General features: G+C 48.7%; 7 protein-coding genes and 2 non-coding genes across 14 annotated transcripts; 2 read left to right on the forward strand and 7 right to left on the reverse strand.

Annotated features, from left to right (window-relative positions):
- Positions 1 to 485: 485 nt before the first annotated feature.
- Positions 486 to 1560, forward strand: FOIG_06103 (uncharacterized protein; the record flags this gene model as incomplete). The annotated part of the gene is made up of 2 exons (XM_031205079.1): positions 486 to 837; positions 893 to 1560. 2 exons carry the CDS (start codon positions 486 to 488, stop codon positions 1558 to 1560), a joined length of 1020 nt encoding a protein of 339 aa, XP_031065328.1.
- Positions 1561 to 1984: 424 nt separating this feature from the next.
- Positions 1985 to 4264, reverse strand: FOIG_06104 (uncharacterized protein). Its single transcript, XM_031205080.1, has 2 exons — positions 2733 to 4264; positions 1985 to 2679 (listed from the first exon to the last, which is right to left on the reverse strand). Exons 1-2 carry the CDS (start codon positions 3636 to 3638, stop codon positions 2293 to 2295), a joined length of 1293 nt encoding a protein of 430 aa, XP_031065329.1. The 5' UTR covers positions 3639 to 4264; the 3' UTR covers positions 1985 to 2292.
- A 166-nt stretch (positions 4265 to 4430) lies between these two features.
- On the reverse strand, positions 4431 to 5782 carry FOIG_06105 (uncharacterized protein; the record flags this gene model as incomplete). The annotated part of the gene is made up of 2 exons (XM_031205081.1): positions 4431 to 5617; positions 5670 to 5782. 2 exons carry the CDS (start codon positions 5780 to 5782, stop codon positions 4666 to 4668), a joined length of 1065 nt encoding a protein of 354 aa, XP_031065330.1. The 3' UTR covers positions 4431 to 4665.
- Positions 5783 to 6616: 834 nt separating this feature from the next.
- On the reverse strand, positions 6617 to 6700 carry FOIG_06106. Its single transcript has one exon. It is a non-coding gene; the product is annotated as a tRNA-Asn (tRNA).
- Positions 6701 to 6828: 128 nt separating this feature from the next.
- On the reverse strand, positions 6829 to 8631 carry FOIG_06107 (uncharacterized protein). Its single transcript, XM_031205082.1, has 3 exons — positions 7804 to 8631; positions 7309 to 7753; positions 6829 to 7257 (listed from the first exon to the last, which is right to left on the reverse strand). Exons 1-3 carry the CDS (start codon positions 8565 to 8567, stop codon positions 6982 to 6984), a joined length of 1485 nt encoding a protein of 494 aa, XP_031065331.1. The 5' UTR covers positions 8568 to 8631; the 3' UTR covers positions 6829 to 6981.
- Positions 8632 to 9009: 378 nt separating this feature from the next.
- FOIG_06108 (uncharacterized protein) lies at positions 9010 to 12152 on the reverse strand. The gene has a single exon (XM_031205083.1). It carries the CDS (start codon positions 11857 to 11859, stop codon positions 9445 to 9447), a length of 2415 nt encoding a protein of 804 aa, XP_031065332.1. The 5' UTR covers positions 11860 to 12152; the 3' UTR covers positions 9010 to 9444.
- Positions 9201 to 9316, forward strand: FOIG_06109. The gene has a single exon (XR_004093431.1). It is a non-coding gene; the product is annotated as a 5S ribosomal RNA (ribosomal RNA).
- A 95-nt stretch (positions 12153 to 12247) lies between the features above and the next one.
- Positions 12248 to 17039, reverse strand: FOIG_06110 (uncharacterized protein). 6 transcript variants are annotated; one of them, XM_031205088.1, is made up of 5 exons: positions 16787 to 17039; positions 13105 to 16563; positions 12953 to 13052; positions 12750 to 12820; positions 12248 to 12698 (listed from the first exon to the last, which is right to left on the reverse strand). In XM_031205088.1, exons 2-4 carry the CDS (start codon positions 16525 to 16527, stop codon positions 12813 to 12815), a joined length of 3531 nt encoding a protein of 1176 aa, XP_031065337.1. In that variant the 5' UTR covers positions 16528 to 16563; positions 16787 to 17039; the 3' UTR covers positions 12248 to 12698; positions 12750 to 12812. The 6 variants fall into 6 exon arrangements, with proteins under 6 accessions (XP_031065337.1, XP_031065333.1, XP_031065335.1 ...); XM_031205084.1 differs by having other exon boundaries at positions 12912 to 13052; XM_031205086.1 differs by having other exon boundaries at positions 12750 to 13052.
- A 367-nt stretch (positions 17040 to 17406) lies between these two features.
- FOIG_06111 (uncharacterized protein) lies at positions 17407 to 21050 on the reverse strand. Its single transcript, XM_031205090.1, has one exon. It carries the CDS (start codon positions 20824 to 20826, stop codon positions 18352 to 18354), a length of 2475 nt encoding a protein of 824 aa, XP_031065339.1. The 5' UTR covers positions 20827 to 21050; the 3' UTR covers positions 17407 to 18351.
- Between the last annotated feature and the right edge of the window lie 122 nt (positions 21051 to 21172).

The raw sequence follows: 21172 nt of genomic DNA on the forward strand, positions 1-21172 counted from the left end.
GGGCTGCTGACACTATAAGTCATTTTGCATATTTAATTTACCTGCCTGAATAGCTGGTCTAATAAGTCTGATGAGTTCTAGAACATGTGTTTGAGGGGCTGAAGGTATTTGCGTCATAGGAATGAGGGCGCATGTTGGCAACTAATCAGGACTGGTTCATCTGTTGCTCAGCATAACTTAGACCAACACAAGCACAGAGTCAAACACGTCATAATACATTGTGAAGTGCTTCCTTTAGGCCTTCAGTGATAAGTCGTTAACTCCAGCCTTCGCACTCGGTTTCATCCTTCTGAGGGTTGCTCCACCACATTCCCGGCGCTAACCAGTTTTCGTATTCAGGTCGTGATGCTATTGGATGTGGTATAGTTGAAGCTGGTGAGACTATCAGAGTCCATAAACGAGGGAGTCAAAAGCAGTATAAAAGAACCAGGTATTTCCAGTCAATATTAAGACTTGGAGCCATCTGTTTTATCAGCTTGTCAACAATGGTTTCTCTCTCCCAAGTCCAACAAACCAACGCCTCGGCTGCTTCAAAGCTCCCAGCTGGCCTCGTCGCCATCTTCGCTGGTGCGACAGCAGGTATTGGCGAAACAGCTCTCAAAGCATTTGCCAAATATACTACACGACCCAAGATCTATTACATCGGTCGTTCTCAAGAAGCGGGTGATGGATTACAAAGTGAGCTGGAGGAGTTGAATCCCGAAGGAGAATACATCTTCATCAAGAAGGACATGAGCTTGTTGAAGAACGTAGATGAGGTTTGTCGGGATATCAAAAGCAAGGAGACAGTCTTGAATGTTTTGTTCTTAAGTCAGGGGACACTAAGAATTGGCGTTGGTAAGTTTCCTATAAAGCCATCTGATCATTACTTTACGTATACTGATAGACTTAGATACCGAAGAAGGACTGCCTCTGGTCACCGGCCTAACTATCTACTCTCGCAACCGTCTCGCAGTCAATCTCCTCCCACTTCTAAAGAAGGCACCGTCTCTTCGTCGTGTAATAAGCGTCATGGCTGGTACACACGAAGGTAAGCTCTTCTCCGACGACATAGCAGCTCGCAACATCCCCTTCACTAGCATTCACAACTCCCGAGGACATATGTGCTCAGCCTTAACTCTGTCCCTGGAAGCACTGGCCCGTCAAGCACCAGAAGTTTCCTTCATCCACAACTTCCCTGGCTCTGTTGATACAAACCTAATCCGCAGTGGAGACGGTTTCATGATGCAGGTTATGAAGTATTGGTTCAAGGTCAGCATGACTGTTAGGAGACAGTGGTTACCTAAGGAGGAGTGTGGAGAGAGACATGCGTGGTTGTGTTTGACTGGGAGATATCCTGGTAAAGAGGGTAGTGAGAACGGTATCAAAGAGGAAGAAGTTGCTGTTGGTACTGATGGGAATAAGGGAAGTGGTGTCTATAGCGTTGATTGGGATGGTGAGAGTGCTTCGGGTGAAGTTGTCAAGCTGCTTGATGGTTTCAAGAGGGAAGGTCTTGTGGAAAAGGTCTGGAAAGATCAGGAGAGAGAATTTATCAGAATTACTGGTACAACTTCTATCTAGGTTATCAAAGAGTTGGTCAATTGTTGTTAGTATCAGGATCCTATTGAGTTGACGAGTTCAACATTCTCTTTACAACCATGCAACTTTGATGATTGACCTCGGCAGTGCTCAAGATGACATTACAAAATTCACCAATGAATAGCTTCCAATGACCTCTCAAGAATTAACCTTACCTGACAAGGATTACTATGCCGCCATCACCAGTTAAACTTTGATATCAATGCACAGGCCCGACACTTCGGCTTCATCGGGAGTCAAAGTCATATGACAATGAGACACCAAAAAAGACCCGTTCTAAATGCCACTCTTTCGGAGACATTTAGTACCGACTCCCCGAGATCTACCGTCTTGACTGTATACTATCTATTTTCTGGCTCAGACAACGGAGGATGCTGAGACTTGGGGGCTGTGCTGATATGACAGTAGCATGACGGTGGTTGTGGTGACAGACACGCGTCGCTCTAGTGGTGCGCACGACTAAGAACTGGGGGCTAATGCACAACTCCAAGTGATTCAAGTGATATGATAACAGATTCTCGTTCATGTTTGTTTGTTGTTATCAATAGATTTATGTATGTACAGATATGGAATGGAGACATCGTCTGTAGCTACACTTCATTCTGATCGTTATCGTTAGTGCTGCTCTCACTCCTAAACGCCCAAGGCCTGCGGATATTGTGTATGCCACCATGCTCGCCATTAAATCACCACCACCAAACTCTCACACCCCCACTATGATGCCGTCTCGATAGATGATCCCTTTCTCTTAATCTCTTTTTCAGGGTCAACTCCAAGTTCCCACTCCTCTCTCTCCCGCTTCATGTCTCTCTTACACCACTTGATGGTGATGATACCCCAAACAGCGGCCCACAAGAATGGAACCGCCCACGCAACACCATAAGCGCCGGTTGCCGGAACTTGTGGAATGACGGATATGACGGTAAGGGGGACGGCGAGTACTAGCGCCGGGATGGACCAGAACCAGGATTGTTTGTAGACCATCTCTCGGAAACGTGGGCTAGCTTTGTATCGAGCTGCTAATGCTTCCCGATACGGCCGGCCACCAAGGGCATTAACCGCGATAACATCCTCGATGAAGTAGTAAACACCTGGTAAGACCTGCATAGAATTAGCGTATGGCAACTGCTAGTTTTTTTATTTTCTCAACATACCTTTTCTCCCTTCGCAGTTGAGCTGATGCGGAAAGGAGCTGGCCAGTTCATCTGGTGGTAAAGCGTAATAAGGAACAGAACACCACCATAGCAGTAAAGAATAGCTGGAGCAGGCATGCATAGCACTCTCAACCAAACATTATGAGGTGCACTGCCAATGATGAACAAAGCAGTAACCACAAAAATAGTAAGGGTGGAAGAGTACGTCAGCATATCGAAGCACCACCGGTGATTCGTTCCTAGCGGTCGGTAGAACCTATCCACCTTGATCAATCGGAGGGTGCGGATGGCGAATTCCAAGTACGTGGGACCACCCCAGATTGTAGTAACTACCGCAAAGATGATCCATCCTTCAACGTCCCCTGCATATTTGAGTCCGTAGTATAGAGCTATCGGGACCGCGGATGCGTCGACAAAGACCAGGAATGCGAAGATGAAGAGTCGCCAGCGCTTCCAGCCATGATGCCATGTAAACGGGAGCTGCGGTAGCAGATGGGGGTTTTCGTCGTAGTACTCTAATAATGTTGTAGCTCGTCGTCGATATTCTTTTTGAGTAGCGGCTCGAGAATCGTAGTACGCGTCTGCTTGGGGTCGCTGGGCATAGGACAGGCTTCTTCGAGGCGCATCTGAACTCCTTCTTGGAGCATCCGAGTTCCGTCGAGCACCCTCAGATGTTCGCCGAGCACCTTCAGATGTCCGTCGAGGTAATTCTGCAAACGCTGAGTCGAGGGGCTCTCGCGGTGAGATTGGTGAAGTTGCTTCCTCTGGAAGGTTGAATCGCACACGATCAGTCGAGGATTGATGAGACTGCGAGGGACGAGAGATCACGGGAGCTTCAGGAACATCTGTCGACGAGAGGGCCGAGTCGGACACTGGCGCAAGGCTGCCCCTACGCACCTCAGGCATTGTTGTATAGTTGGTGATGTGGTGTGGTATGTTGCCGTGGTGTTGGTGACGATGGCAGTGATGAGAGGAGGAAGAGGAAATGGCCAAGCCGAGAATGAGGTGAGGTAAACTGGAGATTAAGCTAAACCAGACCAGACCAGATAACTTGGTCCTAAGGAGAAACTGGAAAAAATGTGTGGAGGATCGATCATAAGGAGAAAAGGGCCCATTTCAGTGGCAAAGTTTAGTTTTTAAGCTAATCGTGTGAGGCGGGCGGGTTGCCATGATACTTATTTAGAGGTCCAAGGTAGCATGATCCTGATGAGACGGACGGGGGGCGGACCCAACGATAAAAGGGTCTGACGTGCGGGTGCAACGGTAAAGCAGCTAGCAACTAAAGAATCAGCTATCCCAACTCCATCGTTATCATCCATCAGGGGTGGTCATGTAATGCGGTGTAACCGCTAATAATTATAGCGGTTTACAGCTGTGATTTGCGAATGAAGTCCTTGAGCCGTCGGACTTTTTTCCCCTGTGGGCCAAGGAAACCAGCCGCAGCCAAGAGTTCTGTCAGTGCCCGCCAAGCGACGTCATTGTCGGGATGCATGTGGGGCCGCATCCGGCAATGAAGTCACCGATCGTCCCGCTTACATATAGTACATCCACGGATGACATGATCCTTCATGGCCCAAATTTAGAGCCAAGAAGAGGGACTTATCTTGTGAGGCACATAAGGTAAGCTTGACGAATATGTTTAAATTTATTCCCGTCCGCATGCATCTCGGAATCCATCAATCACATAATCGGACCCTGATAGCCTAAACATGATAGAAGAAGACTAATCTCACCATAATTACATCCCAAAGTATGCCTAAACTTGACAAATATTTACACTAAGAATGTGACGAATTTTAAACTATCATAGGTCTATCTTGCATACAGACGCTTCGGGAAAAAAGAGAAGTAAGGTTACTATACTATACAAGAGGGTATATATCTCAAACACGATCCCCCATCGAGATCTGCTCACCCCTGCCTGACCATTACATCAGACACTCGACTCATTCGATTCATTCTTGGAAAGCGCCTTGTACTTTCCCGGCTTGACGTTGGATCCTCTACCCTGAGCAAAACAGTTATTCGTCTCAGGCCACTCATTCGGGCGGAGATAATAAGGATCTCTCTTCTTCATCGACAACATCCCGATGAAGTCAAACGGATCTGCGATAAACATCACCCAGTGCCGTTTATGGATCCATCCTGGTCCCATGCGTTCTGTCTTGCCATCAAAGTCGAGGTATTGACGTTGGTCGTGAGGTAGATATCGCCCAGGGTGGATAATGTTCAGCCAGTACGTATAAAGAGCGACAGGAATGGCTTCCAGAACATAAAAGGGCCATTCGCGTTTCATAAGTGCGTTGCTGTTGTCTTCTCCGCTAGAGAGAATGTCCCTGAGCTCAAACGTCTCGACGGCGCGGAAGACGCAGCGGATGAGGATGAGTATCGAGGTGCCGTAGAGCATGATGAACAGAGTTCGTACGTTCGAAGGCAACATATCGGCCTTGGAACATCGCCTGTGAAGAACTCCGACCATGGCAATGAAGCCGATCTCGATTGTCCCTTGGAGAATAACCGCGATGGCCATGAAGGTTGCACCAGATGTTAGGCGGTCCTCATCCTGTCGACCATTACCGGCTGCCATCCATGAGGCACCAATGGCAGTCAGAACCTCAACAAGAGAACCCAAGAAGACAAAGATGTACACAATTCGGTTCGGGTTGATGATGGAGTGCATTGGCAGATAGTGCATTAGGCGGCCAAGAGTGTTGTATTCGGCAGCTGAGTATACCGGAGGAGCGAGGTAGATGAAGATGCTCGAGATCATGTATAAGGGAAGACTGTCGGGTTTCCGTACTGAGATAGCTCTCACTGCCCATCCGATGCAGAAGAACAGACCGGCGTAGAACATGAAGAATGTAACTCGCCAGAATTTGTATCGGCTATCTCAAATCAGTATTTGTGTGGGCTTATCCATCCTAGACGATGACTTACGTGTTCTGAATATAATGTCCTATGAGTGATATTCCTATTATCACAGAAGCAATAATGGGAAGGATCTTGTTGGCATCATAGCCATAGAGATTGTCTTTTGTTGGATTTGCCATGGTGTATTGGTGTCAAGTCCGGTGTAAGTACAACAGTGTTTTGTAGACTGTGGCTCAAACATGGCTTACTTTCCAAGGTAGACAACATCGTCTTTATATAAACATGTACGAGGATCAATCACTCTCGTCATCGTCCCTATCTCTCAATCTGCCCTGCATCTCCATCTGTAACAAGGCGCAGCCACAGCCGTCGAGTGTAAGCTAGCAGCCCTACAGCGCTGGGTAGCGACAGATTGAGTTAGACTTGGCGATTGTGCCTGTCAATGTGGATCCTTGGCAATTTGCTTATTGGTCTGACTCTTCAAACTGAATCCATTGATCCTTCACGGCTGAATCTCTGGTGTCTGTCTATTCGCTGGTCTTTCTAATCTATAGCGATGGGTAGGTACTGCTTCTGGTCTAGTTCTGGCTGTGTTGGCTGTATCCAGGTAGATGTAGCGCTTTGGCGCATGAGTTCAGCATTGACGGTTTGAGCACAATCTCGGATATCTCGAACCCGTCATCTATAAGGTTGTCTTTTTCGTAAAGGAGGATCAATTCAGGTTTAGCGGCATATATAACCTCAGCTGGCTCTTTTAGTTGCGGCGTATTGCATGTAACAAGGCGTACTGTATTACCTCGACCTCGACTATCTAAACCACTATTTGCAGCACCTACCTACCCCAGACCAATGAGTAACCTCAGAACCAGATAACATTACAGCTCCTCTATATAAATCAACTAAGAAAGATTGAATCAAAACGTGCAGTGCATTTTTATCCCCCATAACCTTTTATCGTTACCAAAACAAGTAAAAAGTAATACTGAACAAAAGTTGCAAATAGCAAAAGAGAACTCCCCCGGGAAGGCTCGAACTTCCGATCTCCCGATTGTCTATGAATAACAGTCGGACGCTTTAGCCAACTAAGCCACAGGGGATAAGCTCGCTTGATGTTAGTGAGCAGCTTATTACTGACTAACAGCAAATAGTTTTCTCGACGTCTTGCATAAAACAAACAGTCTTCTTAATCTGGACTTAACTTGAATTATTTATAACATGAGGGGAATTGCTAGAAATAACAAAGTGAATGGATAGCCTGGTCTTTTTCGTTCTAGCAAACATGTAATTCGTGAATTGAACATGGTTTGAGTATGGCTTCGGGCGCCTCGTGGTTCGAACTCCAGTGTTCATATTAACCTATTACAAAAGTTAAAGACGATCATAAGCCGTCATCGTTCTCTATCTCCTCTATTACATCCTCTGTGTCTGATATGGCGAGATATGGCCATGATCCAGTCGTCAACTCCAGTTGTGACATTCGGTTCTGTATCTTGTGCAGAAAGCCGGAGTCTCGTCCTCCAACAGAGTGCAATACATGTTGAAGAGAGTATAAGATTTCTCCTGCACCAACAAGCATACTACTACCATGAGCCGAAAATGGCGTGCACGCAACGATATCAAGCATTGCATCTGCTAATCGGAATACTTTAAGTTCCTGTGATATCAAAGTCAATTTCAGTACAAACTATCTCCATTTGTCACTTACAATGCCATATCCGTGGGTTGTGATGGCAGAATTTGTCACCATTGAAAAAAGTGAGAGCATCTTGTGGCCGATCTTGACTGGAAGGAAAAGAGAGAAAGCTTCGTCATCCGGGTAACATGACATTGCAAAATGGCGAGCCGTATACTCCCATAGAATGAGTCTGATCCATTGGCGGGTGACGAATAAGTCAACTCTTTGAGCTTCGCGAGCAGCGTGGTCATGTGCGTCGAGACACAGAGCGGCTTGATATGATACCAGCTTTTGTCTCTCAAGGGGCTGCTGGTTTGATGAAATTGTTGTCAAGTTACTCTCGAGATATGCAAAGAGTCTTGTGAGGGAGATGAAAGCTTGCATTCGTTGTTCATCTGCCATGTCATCTTGCGTGTCTGGGAAAACATCGATGACTTGGAGAACTGCTTGCAAGCCATGTTGCGCGGAATATGTTCTAAGACAAAACGTCAGCAAACGTGACAGAAAGTTTAAGGTCTACTGTACCTCTCAGTGATGAGAACAAGCCAGTATATTCGAAGTCTAAGTGATTGCTCCTGCTTAGTGAGATGCGAATATGTCTCAGGACAACCAAGCTGCATGAGCTGAACTTGCGTTACAGCCTCTCTTAGAAATAGGCCTGCGGTTCGTAGCTTATTGCCGTTGGAGTGGTAAACATGAAGAAAGAAGGGTATGAGTGCAGAAGCCAGACTGTAGCTCTCTCGATAATCATAAAGTTCCCTTAGCTGAAGACACTCGGTAGCAAACTGAAGAGATGAAGGGGTGTTTCGTGGGCCAGCATGTTCTGGTAGTCTTAGTTGAGCTATGGTGGCAGCACATAGTGCGGCTGCTAGGGCATGAGACTCATAGTCGTTAAGATTATCTGAGATTTTTGTAAATAGGTGGTCGGGGTTGATGACCATCCAAATGGAAGATACTGGTCGTTTTGAGAATTGGAGGAAACGCTGATATTCGTGGAGTGGTAAGCGATAAGGCGGGAGAGGTACAGAGCTGGAAGGGTCGGACTGCGATTGATCATCATCTTGAATGTTACAAGGATGTGTCCCCTTGATGCTCTGTTGAAATCTCTCGACTTTTTCTTTGGTTGTGCTTCGAGGTCCGCCCTTTGGCCCACGCTTCTTGCGGGTTCTCAAGGCGGTGCATTCGATGCCTCTGAGTCGACACTCGTGACATGGTTTTCCTTCTTCACATTTTACACGACGTAAAGCGCAGCCGTCACATGGGTTTGCGTTTCTAAGTCTCGTTGTCATCGTGATTGTGATTGGATATCGAGTTGATGAGTCAAGCTTAATTGAGGTTGAGTCGGGGTCAGAAAGTAACGATGTCTGGGTTGAGTTTGCCCCACTCGCCACCAGAGTCTACTATTTGCTGAGATGTACCTCTCACGTTTTACTGCAGAACATGACTACAACAGCCTGAATTGAGCAGAAGTAAACAGGCTCAAACGGAATATCGTTGGCAGTTTGCCTTGCATGAAAGCAATGCTACATGCTTTATGAGGAGTCGAGTTGTTACGGCCTATATTGAAGGGCTCGCTTATTAGCTAACCTGAACCATTTCACTTAGTCCCAGTCTAAGAGAATAACGTTATCCACATGATATAAACCATTAGCTCTGTTTTCTTTGTTAATGTTGTGCTATTAGTGACTATCAATGCTCAATTGGCCCATCTACCGTACGTGTAAGAATGGCATTGAATTGCGATTGGGTCTGGATAACTTCAAGCAGAGTATGTAAATGAGCTCCGACATAGTTGATCTAATTTAGTTATCTATAGTCCGCTTACTCTACAAGAACATTTTATCGTTTGAGAGCATCGACCTATCCATCAACTGACAACTCTTGCCTCTCTTGACCCCATCCAAGCCCATCAACTAGCACATACGACCATAGCTCGCAGAGAATACGGGGTCCCGTCCGCTCCCCCATCGTCAAGCTGCGAAGCGCCGGATTAGTAGTTGGGTCGGTGACGACCAGCGAATACCTGGTGTTGTATGTTTTTTTTGTCTTTTGAGCCTCTATGCTGGTTATGTTTTGCTCAAGGCGAGGGTTGGTGAAGGCATTGGACGTTGAGAACTCTGGCTCAAGATCGATGACCAGTCGAAATTCTGGAATGCGACAGGGCAATTAGTTGGAGCATGTTTCGTATCGGCTGTCAGCCATGAGCAACTCCATTACCGGTCCAAGCAACTCCTCATCCAGCCCCAAAGTCATCAGTCGTCCAACCTTGACCGCTGTGGGCTGGGGAGCCTTGACAACTCCCCAAAGCTTTTCCTTGGTCCACATGTCCATCTGATAGTCTAGGATTAGATCCTGGATACGCTTCAATGGATCAATCACGCTCAGCTTCGGCTCATCGCCGAGCTGTATAGATACCGTATCCAACTTATCGGGAAGTACGGGAATTTGGACGACCAGGCCAGGCACGTTAGGATATTCCTCGACATATGGCTCGACATCAAGAACAGTCTGATCAGTGACACCGCTGACGACCTTGAATCCCCTTGGAACCTCCATGATAGATAGGAACTTGATACTCCAAGCCTTGCCCTTGGGCTCGAAGTATAGCCTGCCACTTTGCTGGAAGTAGCCAAGAATGGGAGACTCGCTGTAGTTCCCTTTATCAGTCTTATCATTTTCATCAAGCTCTTCCTCAATCTTGAGCCTGCCATTCTTGCCTACAACAACGAGAACCTCAAAGTTCTTAGGGCTCTCGCCACCGTTGTTAGGGGCAGGGTTCGCATCGAGAGGGATGATGGAGCCCTCGTGTGCAAGCACAGGCATATTCTTGATGCTTCTAAACATCCTGATGTCCCGGTCGCCGTCGTATATAGTTCCAGTGAAGATGTCAACATGTCGACCAGGAGGTACCCAAACATCCACGGCACCATGGTTCGTTCTCTTGTCGCGGGGCTTCACGATAGGCGCAACCACTAGCTCTGAACCGAAGTAGTACTGGTTTGGCTTTCCATATGCTTCATCTCTTTCCGGGAACTTCCAGTACAGGGGTTGCACAACTGGCTCATCATTCGACGAAGATGCGCAGTTCATGGTGTAAAGATATGGAATAAGCCTGTGGCGCAACCGCAAGAAATTTTGCATCACCTCTGCAAACTCAGGGCGATATAGCCAGGGTTCTTTGGAAGTGAACAAGCCCATCTGGGAATGGAGTCGCATGATAGGTGAGAAAACGCCATATTGCACCCATCGAGTCGCAAGCTCATCGTCACGATAACCACCCATGTGACCACCGATGTCGTGGCTCCACCACCCATAACCAATGTTGGAGGCTGTAGCTGTAAACTCGGGTTGAAACTCGAGAGATTCCCAAGTCATGATGCTGTCTCCCGAGAAACCGACAGGATAACGATGACTGCCTGGTCCTCCGAAACGGGAGAAGATAATAGCCTTCCCTTCCCCATTTTGCTTCTCATTGTCGAGAAAGTGGTAGTGGTTGAGAAGCCAAAGAGGATCGAGACCTCGGACACGACTGTATGGACCCTGCTGCCAGTCAATCCACCAGAAATCACAGCCATCGTTCTCGAGACTTCGATGAAGTGTGTTGAGGTAAGAGTGCATAAACTTCTGGTCAACAGGGTTGAAGAGAATTGGAGCTTTGTCAGAGGTTTTGTGTCCAAGATCCTTGGCCATTGCCTCATACTGATCCTCATGGTGATGCACACCAGCATGTGGATGATCATTCAAGGTAACCTTGAGTTTCTTGTCGTGCAAAGCTTTGGTGAAGGCCTTGGGATCTTTGAAGAGCTTCTTGTTCCACGTGTAACCCGTCCAGCCAGCATGCGGGATGTGATCGCCGTGGACTTGATGCCAGTCCATATCGATGACAGCGACTGAGAGCGGGACCTTCTCAGCCTCAAATTTGTCCATGAGCTTGAGATACTCCTCATCAGTATAAGGATAGTAGCGACTCCACCAATTACCGAGTGCCCATCGCGGAAGACGAGGCTGCTTTCCAGAAATGGCAAAGAATACCTTCATGGCAGCCTTGTAATCGTAGCCATACGAGAAGAGATACCCATCGATTCGATCTCCAGGTCGTCTCGGTGCTGTTAATCCAGAAGAGTCGAAAAGCATAGAGTTGCTATCATCAAGTACCGAGTATCCCGCTCTCGAAAGGATACCAGGCTCAAGTTCACACCGTCCATTCACCCCATCAAGCGTCCTGGCTGTACCACCAAGATTCTGAGGCGTTTCTCCATATCGCCAATCAGCGCCCCAGAGAGTGTTCTTGTTACTGAAGCTAACAACGAGACCATATTTATCGAAGCGCTTTTTGTTGTATGTTACTTGAAAAGCATCTGCCCTTATCTCTAGCTGATCATCTGTATCAGAGACTGTGAATTTTGAAGTAGGGAATTCTCGATTGAGAGCGAATGCTGATGGGCGATCTTCGAAGACGCCATCTTCTGCCCATTCATAGCGGAGAACAATGTCGTTAATGAGGGTGAAGCGCCATTGACTACCTGACACGATTGAGTCTTTGTTGGCGACAGGTTTGGTAGGAATAGCGTATCCCTCCATATTGAAGTGATTGAAGTTGTGTCAAGTAAAGTTGAAGTTGATGAAATGCCGGCAGGTCTGGGCGGTTTATATGTCCTTCCCCAGGAAGGGTCGTATAAGAAAAACCACAGCCGCTGAGTTGATAAATGTTGAGACTATGAGAGAATTGTTGTGAGGGGAACAGTAGTTATCAGCACATTGATACATACATAGCTCATCCAATACTCACACTCTGAACAACGTCATTGTGTCTCAGTAAAATGGCGGAGTCTCCGCTCTTTGGGTGAATTATTCGGCGTAATTGGCGATTGGTGAAGATGTTATGCAGCGTCAAAGCGAAATGGCTAGCGGTAGGTACTGTACTGCAGCTTACAGCGGTAACTTTGACTTTGCCCACCTCGTCATTTTTGCCAAGCTACAGTCAGTACCACAAGATAATATTCGCTGATGATCACAGTCACAAAGTGAAGCACAAATGCATTGAAATAAACCAGGGTATCGTCAACCTCGACACTGTCGTACATACGTATATGTATCTCGCACCATCTCTTCTGTTACATGTTGACTCAAGGACGGTCTAAACACCTCCATCTCCATCTTCCTCCCATCTCACATATCCTGTGACTCTTGCCCATAATGTTGTGTATGTAATAAAAGCAATAAGCAAAATTGCAGCTCTGCAGACAGGCCGCGGGTATTACAGAGAACTAAATTGTAAAGTGGCCATAGAAGCGGAATAGAAAATTCGTCGTTTGTCATGTCTCCTTTAACTGAACTGCGACTGCTCGAATTGCTGTTGCTCGTAGTGATGTTCACCACCCAGCTTTGGCGACTTGACATCCGTGATAGACTTCAATATCCTGGTAGGTTGTCAGCCTCGTGGTCTAGATCGTAGAGTCCCATGTACTTACAGCAAGTTGCGATCCCTCATTTCCCTATCGAGGGTATCCATTTGCTTGGCTGTGAGTCTCGCCTTACTTATCTACAATCCAGATGTTAGCCCTGAACTGACCAAAAAGACCGCATGGCACATTGGATCTCGTGCGGGTGCATCATGCAGGGGCTTTTCGCACCGAAGCAAGTGCTGCTGAGGAATGGTCGTCAATCTCCTCACCTTCCGCTGCATCTTCGTTCGCAGCAGCGTTGTCGCCATCATCTGCGTTGGCAAATCTGCTGGCCGAGAGACCTTTGGGCTTGGCAACGGCAGCATTGGCCTATTCACATATTAGTTAAGATAGCTTTAAGAGTTTCTCAATCCATGCGTACCTTTGCCTCTGCAATCTCGGCATCCTTGACCTTGAGCTGGGCTTCCAATACCTCAATCTTCTTCTCACTGTCCTCGACCTTGGCCACAGTTTCATCCAGCTTGGCTTGGAGGTCCTTGGCCTTGGTTGTGGCCTCCTCAACAAGAGCAGTCATGCTATCGTTCAGGTCTTGGTAATCAGCGCTGGCAGTCTTCTTGCTCGCGTCGGCCTGGGCCTTGAAGGCCTCGAGTTCCTTCTTGACCAGGGCAAGGTCCTCGGTCAGAGATGCAACCTGCTTTTGGCTGGCAACTACCTCGTTTCTTCGCTCCTCAAGCATATTTTGTGTTCCCTTGAGTTCGAGATCAAGGCTATGCATGACATCCTCGTGGAACTTCTTGGTTGTAGCAAGCTCTCGCTTGAGGGCATCAGCCTCGGAAGTGTCAGGCTTGGTGTTCTTGGCCTCCTCGAGCTCAGCAAGAGCAGTGAATCGCTCGGTTTTCTCCTGAGCAAGCCGCTGAGAAAGGTCCTCAACTTCCTGCTGAGCCTTGGCAAGAGATTCTTGAGCAGCCTTCAGAGAAGCCTCAAGTTCAGCGTTGGAAGCAGCTTGTTGAGCAAGCTTGTCCTCCAGGTGGCTGTTGTTGCTCCTGTGCTCAGCCATCATATCCTCGATAGTCTTGGTATGCACCAGAGTCATCTCCTCCAGTTCCTTCTTGGCATCGCCGCCTTCCCTCTTCATGCGCTCAATGACCTCGCCGTTAAATTCGAGAAGCTTCTCAACCTCATCGGCATGGTTCTTCTCAAGCTCGTATCGGGCCATCTCAATAGCTTGTGAGTTGGACTCGCGTGCTTTCTCGACCTCCTCCTTGGCGGTCTCAAGCTCAGCCCTAAGACTGGCCAGTTCTTCAGCGTGCTTGCTTTCGCCGGCCTTCTTGGTTTCTTCAAGTTCCACCCTCAAGGCCTCCAACTCAGCCTCCAATGACTTCTTGGCGGCATCTCTGGCAGCTTCAAGGTCAGCCTTGAGTTTGGCGATTTCAGCAGCATGGGCTTCATCGCCAGCATTCTTGGCAGCCTCAATGCCTTCTTGAGCCTTGGCCAAAGCCTCAGCATGCTCCTTATCGCTAGCATCCTTCTCAGCCTCAAGCTTGGCTTTCAGAGACTCAAGTTCAGTAGCATGAGCAGTCTCGCCAGACTCTCTAGCACTGTCAAGCTCCGACATAAGCCTAGCGATCTCAGTAGCATGAGTAGTTTCACTTGCATCCTTGACAGAGGCCAATTCGCTCTTGTGACCGGCAACGAGTTTCTCTTTCTCCTCGTCGTGCTCCTTCTTTAGAGCGTCTAGAACACTAGCATGAGCAGCCTTGATCGACTCAAGCTCCCCAGCATGGGTAGAGGCACCTTCGTTCTTGATCACTTCCAACTGCTTAGCATGGTTCTCCTTAAGAGAATCGAGCTCGGCAATGTGAGCATCGTGGTCACCCGAGGCAGAGTTCTTTGCAGACTCGAGCTCCTCAGCGTGGCTGGCACGGAGCGCATCGAGATTCTTCTGGTGCTCGGCCTCCTTCTCTTCCAAAGCAGCAACGGCAGCAGCATGTTCAGCCTTGGCAGCTTCAAGAGCCTTGCTGTGGCCTTCAGCAGCCTCTGAAGAGGAGGTCTGGAGCTCGTTGTGCTGGGTTTCAAGCTCCTCGTACTTGCGCTTGAAGAAGGCGTCTCCTCGAAGAGACTCGATTTCGGTCTCGTAATCCTGAGAAATGCTTTTCATGCGCTCTTCGTGCATCTCCTTGACCTTGGCAATTTCGTCTTCCTTCTCAGCAAGAGACTTTTGAGCCTCCTCGGCAGCAGCCTTCAGGGATGCAGCCTCTTCTTGAGCCTTAGCAAGATCTTGCTTAGCAGCCTCGAGCTCAGTTTCCTTCTCGGACAAGCTGGACTGAAGCTTGGTAATCTCGCCATTGAGAGACTCAATCTCAGACTTGGCTGCCTCGGCATCCTTCTCAGCAGCCTCCAGCTTCGCCTTAGCCTCCGCGGCATCAGCCTCAAGAGCAGAAATCTTAGAGCTGTGCTCCTCCTGCTCAGATTTGAGCTTGTCGTCGTTAGCGGATTCGAGGGCTGACTGCGAAGAGGTTAATTCGTCGATCTTCTTTTGCAACTCAGCGGCCGCAGCCTCATGAGAAGCCTTGAGCTCAGCTAAAGCAGTCTCGTGAGAGGAAGCGTCAGTCTGGCCCTTCTCAAGATCCTCTTTGTGCTTTGCTTCCAGAGCCTCGATAGCAGATGCCTTCTCAGCCTCGAGGGCAGCCTTCAGCTCCTCGATCTTGGATGCGTTCTCCTCAATGGCTTTCTGGAGTGCCTCCTGACTAGAGTTGAGTTTCTCCTCATTCTCAGCCTGAGCAGCCTCGAGCTGCTTCTTCAATGAGTCAAGCTCAGTCTCACTTGCTTCCTTGGCGCTAACCGCAGCATCGAGGTCAGCTCGAAGCTTCTCAAGATCGCTCTCTGCAGCATGCAACTTCTCATTCGCCTCAGAAACCTGGCTCTCGAGAGCAGCAATTGCAGACTCGTGCTCAGACTTGAGAGTGGCAATTGCTTCGTCGTTGTCTTCACTGGGCTTCGCGTCGGTCTCGGCAAGGGTTGCCTCCTTACCAATCTTCTCAGTGAGCTCAGCGATCTTCTCCTCTGAGCTCTTCACCTCAGTCTTAAGAGCTTCGATCTCGCTCTCACCCTCCGCCAGCTTGGCCTTGAGGGCCTCGATTTCCTTGGCAGATTCCGCAGAAGCAGCAGCGGGTCGAGTTGCAGTTCGGGAAGCAGCAGTCAAGGAGCCCGAAGTAGAGAGACGCTTGCTGGCGGTGGGTGTTGCAGCTGTTGATCGAGTGGCGGCCGTTCGTGTCGCGGTAGTGCTAGGGGTAGCTGCCGTTCGGGTAGTAGAAGTTCGTGGGGCCGCGGTGGATGTCGACGCAGGTCGTCGGGTAGCAGTTGTCGAACTTGTAGTACCAACGGTCCTCCTCTCAGCAGTCTTGCCCGGGCTAGACACAATAGAGCTTGTTCTACGAGCAGAAGAAGTGGTGGAGGTGGTCGACTTCTTGTCATCTTCGCTGGCGCTCATACTAGGTCGGCTTCGGTGGCTCGCGCTAGAAGTCGATGTCGCAGGACGGCGAACAGTCGAGGCAGGAGGTCGGGTTGGGGGCTTGCTCAGACCGCCAGGCGCACGAGTGCTAGTCGCAGCAGGCTTGGCCGTGGTCGAAGTAGAGCCAGGTCGACGGGTACCCGTCGTGGAGGTTGTAGTAGGCTTCTTCAAAGCTGGCTTTGGCTCTCCATTCTCCTTTGCCTTCTCCTTGGGAGTCTCGGGGGACGCAGGAGCGGTTGCCTGAGGGCTCTCGGGCTCAGTGGCAGCAGCATCAGACTGAGAAGCGACAGCTTCCTCGTGCTGAACAACATCAAAGCTCTCGGATTCAGACATGTTTGCGGGGTCGAAAGGGCAATTAAAAATAAAGTTCTATAAGAAAAGCAAATATTAGCAAAGAGAAAAGTAAAGAGAAGTGTACCCGTGGTAGGTTATATATGGATGTCGCACGGGACTTTTTAAGTCAGTCGTTCAACAAGCAAGCTCGCCTGTCATCCCAGGATAATCAAGAGATGCCAGGGGAGAAAACAGCACGAGCCATAAGCTCTTGTCAAGGGTATGTAGGTATCAGCCGCTAGGAATTGGTTAATCTCACCTTGAGTTGGACTCCTTTTTATCCAGCAAAACCGCGCTTCGCTGGCAGCTAGAAAACCGTTTACAACGGTGGAGTATAAGACAGATAGAATTAAGGAACGAAAGAAAGAAGCAATGCAATGAAGCAGTTAGAGAAGTCTAGAATGACTCCTGCACTGACGATGTTCGCAAGCTTCTTGTTAGAGGGAGAGGAGATAAAATTGGAAAGGGAAGAGAGAAAGCTGAGCTGTCTTGTCGATGGGACGGGATATTAGATTGCGGATGGATACGTACCTCTTGGTCTATCACCTTGTGATCCATATCCTGAGCTGTTCTTCCCATTTCCACACCCAGTGGTAAAAGTGGGGTTTCACCGGCCACTAACATTGCTTTTTCTCTCAGGGCCCTGATGGTCCCCAGCGGTTGGACTGTAGCGACCGTTCCAGGGGGGGCGGGGCTCGTCGTCCACTGTCGCTTTGAATCAGGGGTCTTTGGGCTACGCGGGTGGCTTTGGTTCCTGGTTCAAGATCCAATGACTGATGGCTTTCGCTACTGGGCGGACATTAGACTGCCATTCAATGTCTTGGGCCAGAAACACTGGACCATTCTTTAAGGCAAAGATCAGTCTGGCCACTGAGATACCCCAAAGAAGCCCTAGACATTGGGCAACATCTGGTTCTGCATGCGACGACCCGCTGTATCGACCTAAGTAAGGCACTATATGCAATGCACGGCAATTAATGCAAGCCACGACCTGGGTAGCTTTCAGAAGCCTGAAGATCTATGAGCTACTTTATCCTAAACCTCATATTCTCTTGGTTCAGGCCAATTAAGAGCCCAAAGACAAAGGGTCAAAGGGCGAAATCCATGCTCGTGGCTGGATCTATCAAATCTCCCACGGCGCGTGGAAAACGCGTGAAGATGACCAAAATAAATCCTGATCTGTTGACTTATTACCCCAAACGACCTAGACCTGATTCGCCGCTTTTCTTACTCGGGCAATAGCGTGGTCCCTTCACCATCACATGTGGCGTTAAAGGCGCTTCAACCAATTCCAAAGTCTGTGATCAATCATACAAGAAGCCAAAGATCAATGCAATATGTCCAGGCTGATACAGGCCAAGTGTCTAAATCACCACACCATTGCAGGGAGCCCAAGTGTGTATGTGCTGGCGGAATCACGGATGCTTTGTTCTTGATGCGCCGAATGTGTCAATGTGATAGACAGATAATGCTACCTTGGACGTCAATGATGTGGCATTACGCCGTTGGCAGAACCTCAGGCGTCCATGGAAGACATGAAACGTTATCCGTACACCAACTCAACTGCTGACAATCAATACCAGCTTTCTTTGGATCCTGATGTCATCAAAGAGAGCCTCGATGAGTTCATCATGACTGATTCGCCATCGATGCGAGTTCTGTAGTACGTTGGGTAATAATACATTTTGCCATAACGATGCACACTCGTAACCGTTCTTTCATTAATCATACGCAGTTCGCTTGAATTCCAAGAGACGTACCTCGCATTGTTCAGGGTATCGTAAAAGCAAATGCTCCCAACTCCAATAGCTCCTGACCTTAGTCTCAATCTTCAGCAACACACCACCCGGGCGGTTGAATACCCTTTCGCTCATACTTGTCGCGCATAACCATCCTCAAATAATTTGACCGCTCTTTCAGCTCATCGGGATCTCGATCAGGAAGCACCCGGCCAAAGATCTCATAGTTCGGGTGGGATGTGGTTCGGATCAAGCTTAAGAGATGATCATCTTCCCAGTAGTGCCAGCCATGCTTCTCGAAATATTCAACATCCGACGGCTCTTGCGATCTGATTAAGCGTGACCGACTAGTCGCGGACTGGTAGCTGCGCACTGCCTGCCGGTATGAGCCTATCGTGGGCGGACGCGGTTGAGATGATTCAATCTTCTGCATCGACTGTAGAAAACGCTGCATCTGCATATCTTGGATGTTTCTGCGCCGCTGCGCATCAGCCTCGCGTTCCATTCGAACAGCTTCATCCTTCTGCATAACTTTCCTTCGTTGGTTCGGTGCTCTCTTAATAGCACCAATGCTTTCTCTGGCCTTCTCGAGCGATTTCTTTAGCTGCTTTGTGGCTTCCCTGAAGATTCCCCGATGCTCCTTAGCCTCTTCGCCTTGATCACGTTCTCTTCTGGGAGGATGAAGCTCGTACCAGCTTTCCACAACCTGGGAGAGTCTCAGGGCCCAGCCTGCAGCCCTCTCCAGTGGCTCTAGTGTGTACACTGTAAATTCTCCTTTTTGAAAGCCTAGCTTTTTGGCACTTTCACCAGGTCTTCCGCATCCAGCCTGGAAAGATTGATCTAATACCAGAACCAGCATAGGAATGATGCGTCTGTGCAACTTTGTCACGTATTGATAGCCCTTGCTCACTTGCTTCGCGTCGCCCTGCTCCATTATCGTGTTGATGGATGAAATGAACTCGTCAATAGTCACGCGAAGTGTGGTGTATAAACTGTTGAGCTGGGCTGTGTGCTCGCGAATATATTCCAGCTGCTGTGATATCGATGATGACGGGATCTCCTTGCAAAGTTCGTAGAGATCGTAAAGTTTAGCCAAGATAAGCCTCGATCGCACACGTTCGTCCTCTTTCAATGCTTCAGAAGCTGTTTTTGCGAGCTCGAGAGCATCCTTCTTCCACTTTCTTCCATTCATCCACCCTGAATAAGTCGTGGTCCAAACGAGTTTCTGTACTGTATCTCGTTTAATCCAGGCGGTAGGAATTAGGTGCGCTGTTTGCAAACCACTTGGTGGTTCGTCGAGCAGCAACGAATCTTCAACCAGATCCGATGTATCAAGCTCTTGTTCTGCTGCCGGCTCATCATTGTCGGAGTCTTGACCTTCATCCGCATATTCCCCATCTTGATCTCCATTCTTATCTTTCTTTCGGGCACTCTCTTCATTTCTCCCTTCTTCTTGCTCTTTCTCGGCCTGTGATGGTGCTTGATCATTTTGTTGCTCAGTTTGACTTCTTTGTCGTTTGCCCTGCTTAGTTTTCCGTCTATGTTCAGCATGCGTGCCGTGGGTCTCCTTCTCCCCTCTTAACACTATCGGCTGACTTGGTTGCTCTCCATCGGACGGAACGTTATAGATATCACCCCCAGCGTGGACTTGTTGTGACGCTGATGCCTCTGTGGCTGGCGCTTGAGGAACTGCTGAACCAAGATCTGGGGACACGCCCCTTGCATTATAACCAGGTGCGTCATAAGTCGGCTTCTGGCTCTGCCGTCTACGCTTTCGTCGTAACGATTGCCTTCGAGAAGATGTATCAAATTGTGACATTACTTGCGTCGCTTGAGGGGCATCCTGCTCAGATACTGGAAGTTCTTCATGCGGTGCTTCTGGTTGCTCAGGACTTGTAGTTGAAGCTTGGTTATTTCCAGCGTTGCCTAGTTCCTGCTCCTGTGGTATGTCGTCCAAGGCGATATTTTCGTCCGAGTCTGCAATCTGAGGAACTTCTGCCTCAGAAATCCTCCTACCAGCTCTCTCCGGGTGTAGTTCGCCATTGATGGGTAGCTCGTTGCGAGAACTGTTGATACCTAGGATGTTCGAATTGATGATATTCATAAAGTCCGGGTGCTCCGGCAAGGCGTTTTCCTCCGCTTCTGAGGCCTCTTCGTGTTCCTGGTTCAGCTGAGGTTGTTCATCCTCCTCAGCATTTTCCAGCGCAGCTTTGCGACGAGAACGATGCTGGCGCTTGGCGGGTTGGTCTTTCGAACTTGCGTTCGTAGCGCGACGTTTCCTCGGAGTGGGCGAGGGTAGTTTTTCATGGGGAGTATTGGCTCTTTTCGATCTCGTCACCCGGCTTCGGCTGGTAGAGGGCTGGTCTTGCGGAATTGCATGAATGGTTGACTGTCGACTTGAGTTCGACCCTGATGCACTGATCTGTACCTCAATGCTTGGCCTAAGCGCGGAAGGTCTCTCTGACTGCTGTCTTCCAGTACGTTTTCGCGGTTTTCTTGTCGCTTCAGGCTCAGCTGATGATCCACCGACCTTACCCCTGGACCGCAGCTGTACCACCATCTCGAGGTTTTGTTATTGTGTTGTGTTATCGCGCGCCAAGGCAGCGCGTCCACAGATATCGATGTAATCGCGGTTGGGAGACGTCGAAAATTCAACGAGAATTTTTCGTTTCAGCTCCTTAGCTGTAGAGGTAAGTTTGAGGCAAGCTGAGAGCTTCAAGATTGAGTTGAAGTGGTGAACAGCGGCGCTCAAAGCAGGCGCATTGAGGGTTGGGAAGAGGATGTGGGGCGAGGGAAGCTTAAGAACGGGAGCTTAAAGCTAGGACTGGGAGCTCCCATGCGACATGACAAATGACATAATTGTCGGGAGCCGGTAAGAATATAAGTTTCATGCGACCTTGATTCTT

This window comes from Fusarium odoratissimum (genome assembly GCF_000260195.1).
Source record: "Fusarium odoratissimum NRRL 54006 unplaced genomic scaffold supercont1.8, whole genome shotgun sequence".
Lineage (NCBI taxonomy): Eukaryota > Fungi > Ascomycota > Sordariomycetes > Hypocreales > Nectriaceae > Fusarium > Fusarium odoratissimum.